Below are 6,957 nucleotides of genomic sequence, written 5' to 3'. Positions count from 1 at the left end.
CATAGATATCTTCAGGTGCATGGTAGACTATCTTGGGGTACAGTTCTATGAGCACACAATAATCGGCCGTGTTGGCTAATATTGAGGAGGAGAGGCATGGTGTAAGTCCAGTGCTACAGGCCCAATAAGTCCCGTTGGGAGCCACGAGATAGTGGGGTCCTGGAACAAGTGCCTGGGTGCGATTACACAGGTGTTGGTGGGTGTAGGGTACTATCCCCAGACATAGTCCTTGTCCTGACACCTCGGAGATTGTGAGCTTATGCTGAGGTGTCGAGGCACATCCTGACGGGGGTGAAGAAGAATTGGTGAAGCTTCCGACTACGGCCACCCCCTCATAATAGGGAGGTGTGGAGACTAGGCATAACCAGCATTCCTGAGTCTGATTTGGGTTGGTAACATTGAGGGCTGAGTAAGCGCCCTCTATAAGATTCAATAGCCGGTCTCCCATACCGGGCCTGGGTGGCTGGAGGGTGACTGGGGTTACAGTGGCATTCGGAGCCATGCTTGGGCGAATGGCCGAATTGGGTCGGGGAGTAGCCTTCGGGGGTGCCAGAGCAGGTAAAGAGGGGCGCTTTTGGTCAGAGAGAACCTGGTTGGGACCTATAGAGGCGGAGGGCTCCATGATTTTAAGCCTAATCGTAAACACGACTCCCTGGTCCCATCCCGTCATGTAAAGTCTAAGTCCCCATGTTTTACCTTTAATCCAGTCTTGTGTTATCTCCCTTCCCTTTTGAGTAAAAGATATATTCAGGGGGTTGCAGGTGAAATTTACACAGGGCCCCCCCCCTTTCCAGTAAGCGTTATCTCTTCCTGACGTGACAGTTCCCCAACAACGTCCTTGAGTAAGAGGACGCCATGAGTGGCTTTCTCTTTGGGTAGTCCTTTTTACCCTAATGAGGTCCCAAGTGGATGAAGGCTTCCAATAGGTATTACCAGTTGTTTCACATCCCCATGCTTTACAGAAGTAACTTTCATAACCCCCACATTGTCTAATCATCTTTCTGTCCCTACCATCCCGGGGGCAGACGTAAAAGGATAGTTGTGACAGGGCTGCTCTGGTTTCAGGGTGACCACATCCATATCTCCCGTCACTACATTTGCAAGTTCCCTTACCATCCTGACAGATGTCTGGTGCTCTGGGGTTCATGGGGTCAGTGGTAGGGATGTCCCAGTCCTCTGACCCTGCTACTAGTTGGCAGAGATCTGGATGCAAGTTAGGCCACCATGTGAAGGGGGTGTGAAGGGCGGTCGTTTGCCAGACCGTCTCCCCAGTTTGTGAGATAACCTGCCAAGTGAGCCTCTTAACTAGGTGCGGGCTCTCTGCCGCCCTAGTCCCCTGGGGGTAGGCAGAGATTAAGAGGAGGGGGAGGAAGAGGAGCCGCGGGCCAACCTTATTTTTAGGGGGTTTCGTGTGCGGCGCACTGTCCATGTTGACTTTCTGGATCCTGCTGGGTCGGGTTCCCTGGCAGCCTTCACATGCGAGGCGTGGATCCATGCAGCAATCCCGTCGACCTTGAGTGCAGTGGGGGTGGTCAGCAAGACAGTGTAGGGCCCCTTCCACCGTGGTTCCAGATTCTTGGTCTGGTGTCGTCGGACCCAAACGGAGTCCCCGATCTGGAAGGGGTGGGGCACCACCGGCTTGTCTAGCTGCTCCTGATAGGCCTTGGCCAGGGGCTTCCAGATCTCCCTCTGCACCAGTTGGAGGGCTTGAAGATGTGCCTCTAAAGTAGGGGTGGTAGCAAAGGAGGAAATATCAGGATGGAGAAAGTCTACAACAGGAGGTGGGGCCCCATACATGATCTCAAAAGGGGTTAGGCCGTGTGGGCCAGGAGTATTTCGGGCTCGGTAGAGAGCCAAGGGAAGTAGGAGCCCCAATCTCTAGTGCCAGTTGCAAGCGTTAATTTGGTTAAAGTCTCCTTGATTGTTCTATTAGCTCGTTCTACCTGTCCTGAGCTCTGGGGACGGTATGCACAATGGAGTTTCCAATCAACCCCCAATAATTTGGCCACCTTCTGACTTACCTGAGAGACGAAGGCAGGCCCGTTATCCGACCCCAATATTCGAGGCATCCCATACCTGGGGAAGATTTCTTCCAACAGTTTCTTTGTTGCCACGTTAGCCGTCTCATTCTTGGTTGGAAATGCCTCGATCCATCCGGAAAAAGTGTCCACGAAGACCAGGAGGTACCGGTACCCATAGAGTCCGGGTTTTACTTCTGTAAAGTCTATTTCCCAATGAACACCAGGACGATGGCCTCTTTGGCGGGCCCCCTTGTTTAGATGAACCTTTCCTGCGTTGACTTGAGCACAGGCTGGGCAGGTAGAAGTTACCTGCTGGAGTACCTGATCCTGGTTCAGCAGCACTGCCCAGGTGTTTTCTCTGTCCAATAGGGTCTTCATCTTGTTTTTGCTCAAATGGGTCAATGCATGGAGGAATCTCAGCATGTATCGGGTATGGGAGGTTGGCATGACCATCCAGTCCCCTAGTATATATGCTTGTCTTCCTTGTTCCCAGTCCGCCCCCATTTTCTTTGCTAGCTCATGGTCTTCTGGGCTATAGGGCACGGGGTCTCTCTCAGGCTGTGGTTCTTGTATGGCCATCAACTGGCTGCTCCCTGCTGGCTGGGAAGCCACTGTTCGGGCAGTCAGATCCGCCAGCCGATTCCCTCTGGCTACTGCAGAGTCATCCTTTTGATGCCCTGGGCAGTGGACAATACTGAGTTGGAGTGGGAGGAACAGGGCCTTTAGGAGGTCTAGGATCTCTTTTTTGTTTTTGATTTCCTTACCCGCGGACGTCAGCAGGCCTCTCCGTCTGTAGATTTCCCCGTGGACATGCACAGTGGCGAAGGCATATCTGCTGTCAGTATAAACTGTGAGCTTCTTACCTTCTGCCATCCGGAGAGCTTGGGTGAGCGCAATCAGTTCTGCGTGCTGGGCCGATGTCCCGGGCGGGAGTGACGATGCCCATACCACTTCCGATTCGGTGGTTATAGCTGCCCCGGCTCTGCGTTTCCCCCTCCTCCAGGAAACTGCTCCCATCTGTGTACCAGACAGCGTCTGGATTCTTAAGCGGCTGATCTGTCAGATCAGGGCGGGTGCCATGTGCTTCGGCTAGAATCTGGAGGCAGTCATGCTCCTCGGAGGGGCTTGGCAGTGGCAGCAAGGTAGCAGGGTTAAGGGAAACTGTCGGCCCAAAATTTACCCGGTCTGAGTCCAGTAGTAAGGCCTGATAATAAGTCATTCTGGCGTTAGAAAGCCATCTGTCCGGTGGTTGTCGGACCAAGGCCTCCACTGCATGGGAGGCCAGCACAGTCAACGGCTGTCCCAAAGTCAGCTTCCCGGCATCCTTGAGTAATACGGCAATGGCTGCCACCATGCGGAAGCATGATGGCCATCCTGTAGCCACCGGGTCCAATTTCTTGGACAAGTACGCTACAGGTCTCCTCCAAGGTCCCAGTCTTTGCACCAGTACCCCTTTGGCAAAACCTGAGTTCTCATCCACAAACAGCTCAAAGGGCTTGGTTAGATCTGGCAGACCCAGAGCCGGGGCCTCGAGTAAGGCCTTCTTGATCTGTTGGAACGCTTTCTGATGCTTCTCCTCCCATTGGAACATGGCCCCTGGTTTAGTGAGGGGGTACAATGGGGCTGCCAGTTCGGCAAAGCCAGGAATCCAAAGGCGGCAGTACCCAGCCGTACCCAGGAGCTCTCGAACTTGGCGGGGGTTCCGAGGAGGGGGGATGGAGATTATCGTCTCCTTCCTCGCTCTTGTTAACCATCTTTTCCCCCCGCTCAGGGTGTAGCCCAGGTAGGTAACCTTGTCTCGGCATACTTGAGCCTTTCTGGCTGAGGCTCTATAGCCCTTTTGTCCAAGTCTGGCCAATAAGGCTCGAGTGCCCTCCAGGCACTCGGTTCGACTCCTGGCCGCCAGGAGTAGATCATCCACGTACTGGAGCAGAGTCAGGGTTGGGTGTTCGACCCAGAATCCGGCCAGATCTGCATGTAGGGCCTCATCAAAGAGGGTTGGGCTATTTTTGAAGCCCTGAGGGAGCCGGGTCCAGGTTAACTGTCCCGAAAGCCCTTTTTCTGGGTCCCTCCATTCAAAAGCGAATAGCATTTGACTTTGAGGGTGCAGTTTCAAACAAAAGAAGGCATCCTTCAGGTCTAGCACAGTGTACCAGACGTGGGTCGGTGGGAGGGTGCTCAGAAGGTTATAGGGGTTGGGCACCGTGGGGTGTATGTCCTCCACCCGCCTATTGACCTCTCTCAAGTCCTGGACCGGCCTGTAGTCCCCTGTCCCCAGTTTCTTAACAGGCAAGAGAGGGGTGTTCCAAGGGGACTGGCAGGGCTTTAGCACCCCTTGGTCCAGGAGCCTTCGAATATGGGGCTTGATCCCCTCATGAGCTTCCCGTGACATTGGGTATTGTCTAATTGAAACGGGAGTCGCGGAGGCCTTTAGTGAGATCACCAGCGGTGGCTGATCGTGTGCCAGCCCCAAGCCTCCAGTCTCTGCCCAGGCCTGAGGAAACTCTCTCAGCCAGTTATGTAGTTCCTCAGGTGATTTCTCCGGGGGTTCTGGTTCAAACAAACGGTATTCTTCTTCTAAACTGAGGGCAAGGATTTGTAGAGGGTCTCCTTTAGGACCCGTGACCCTCGGTCCCTTCTCATCAAAATAGATTTGTGCCTTCAATTTGGTTAATAGGTCCCGTCCTAACAGCGGATGGGGGCATTCAGGTATGTGCAGAAAGGAGTGAGTTACTTGCCCTGATGCCAGTTGGACTTTTCTCTCGGCAGTCCAATAATACCTCTTGTTTCCAGTTGCCCCCTGCACCAGTGCAGAATGCCGGCTAAGAGGCACTCCGGCATGGGTTAGGACTGAATGTTCGGCACCAGTATCAACCAGGAAGGTCACGGGCTGCCCCCCGATCTTGAGGGTTATCCTAGGCTCAGGGGGGGGCTCCTGGCCTCGACTCCCCTAGTCTCCCAGACTAAGGAGGTCTACGGTCTTGGGCTTGGGCCGGCGGGGTCCTTGTGGCTTCTTGGGGCACTCTCGGGCCCAGTGTCCCTTCTCCTTGCAGTAAGCACATTGATCTTTATCAAGGGGTGGCCTCCTTCGCTCTCCCGACCTATCTCCCTCTCTCCGCTGTCCCTGAGACACAACGGCGGCCAAAACCTTTTTCATCTCCCTATGCTGTTTCTTGTCCCTTTCCTCTTGTTTCTGCCATCTCCTTTCCTCACGCTCCTCAGGAGTTTCTCTCTTATTGAACACTTTCTCTGCTTCCTTCAATAAGTCTGGCAAACCTAGCGCCTGTAAACCTTCCAGCCGCTGCAATTTGGTTCTGATATCTGAGCTAGACTGATAGATAAATGATAGGATGACACCTGGTGCTTGCCCTGGGTCTTCTGGATCATACGGAGTGTACATCCTATAAGCCTCCTTCAGCCTCTCTAAAAATGCAGCGGGTGTTTCTTCCTTTCCCTGTACCACATTCCTTACCTGAGCCAAATTGGTAGGCCTTCTGGCGGCCGCTCGGAGACCCGCTAAGAGCAACTGGCGATAGAGACGTAGATGCTCCCTACCTTCAGGTGTATTGAAGTCCCAGTCTGGGCGGGTCAAGGGAAAAGCTGCATCGATGATATTTGGGAGTTGGGTTGGCCTCCCATCATCGCCCGGAACCTGCTTCCGGGCCTCCAGGAAAACTCTCTGCTTCTCCTCTACTGTTAAGAGGGTCTGCAGGAGCTGCTGACAGTCGTCCCAAGTCGGCCTGTGAGTCACTAGGATGGACTCAATTAGGCCGGTCAAGGCAACAGGATCCCTGGAGAAAGGGGGATTATGTTGTTTCCAATTATAGAGGTCTGAGGCTGAAAAGGGCCAGTACTGCAACTGGCGATTCGGCCCCTCTCTGAGCGGGAAGGCCCTGGACTCATTAGGGGGGTCATCCCAGCGGCCGCGGAGGCGGCCGGCAATGGGGGACGGGGCTGCGTCCTCTTCTTCAGCCCCGTGGGTCCTGCGAGTCGATGTGACTTCCGGATCTGCCACGGGCACGGCCGGGGACGCCGCCACCGGGGCGGCGGCTGGGGCCGCTTCGGCCGGCTCTCCAGGTGGTCCGGCTCGATATGGTGGTGGGTCCTCCGTCAGGAGATCTATAAGGGGGGTCTGGGGGTCTGGGGGAAGGACTGGAGGCTTAGGAGTCTCCTTGTGAGGGAGCACGGGGTAAAGGGAGGAGTCCGGGTTGGGGGGCGCAGAAGGCTCAGAGACTGGAGGGGGCTGCGGAAGGAAAGGCTTAACCCATGGAAATGGGTTCTCGACCAGTGATCTCCAGATGGCGATATATGGGACCTGGTCGGGATGCCCATAAGGGCTAGGGGCAAAAACCTTACCCTCCACCTGTGAAATAAGAGAGAGGTTAAAAGATCCCTCTCGCGGCCAGCCAACATTCATCATGACCCATTCGGCCTCGCAGAAGGTGATCCATTTCTTCTTCCTGACAATGACACCTTCATTGTTTCCTCGGGCCTTAACATCGGACCAGTGGTCCGTGGTTAGGCTCAGTGGGGGTGGCGACAGCCTGTCCCATGATGGTCTCTAAATAAAGAAGGGTTAGACACACAACGAGAAACAAACAGACAAGACAGACCACAGAATTTTTCGCTGCGTGGCTCCGGCGTAAAACCGAAAGCAAAAACTCAGATGGGGACGCGGAGTGTTTGAATTCTCTGTCCCCTGCCAGTACCACGTATCCTTCTGATGCGTGGGTGGCCCCGAAAAACCGTGCCCCAGAGGGGACTTCCCGTGCCCCAGAGGGGACTTCCCGTGCCCCAGAGGGGACTTCCCGTGCCCCAGAGGGGACTTCAGATACCCGTGGAACGTCTTCCAGGGTTTCGGTGGGCGAAGTCCGAGCTCGTCAGCTCCTTCAGCCCCCACCGACTCAGACCTGACTTAGGACGTCCGACGAAAACG

At 54.8% G+C, this 6,957-nt stretch overlaps 1 protein-coding gene across 1 annotated transcript; it reads right to left on the bottom strand.

The window, feature by feature from the left end:
* Nucleotides 1–619: 619 nt before the first annotated feature.
* On the bottom strand, nucleotides 620–6,574 carry LOC128104162 (uncharacterized). The gene is given in 4 exon segments (XM_052728945.1): nucleotides 620–1,871; nucleotides 1,874–3,014; nucleotides 3,016–6,552; nucleotides 6,554–6,574. Coding segments are annotated over 4 exon segments (5,217 nt in total). The 3' UTR covers nucleotides 620–1,353.
* Between the last annotated feature and the right edge of the window lie 383 nt (nucleotides 6,575–6,957).

The sequence above is a fragment of the Peromyscus californicus genome, unplaced genomic scaffold (assembly GCF_007827085.1).
Source record: "Peromyscus californicus insignis strain IS unplaced genomic scaffold, ASM782708v3 Scaffold_8__1_contigs__length_139910024, whole genome shotgun sequence".
Taxonomy (NCBI): Eukaryota; Metazoa; Chordata; class Mammalia; order Rodentia; family Cricetidae; genus Peromyscus; species Peromyscus californicus.
This window is presented reverse-complemented; position numbering and strand designations above follow the sequence as displayed.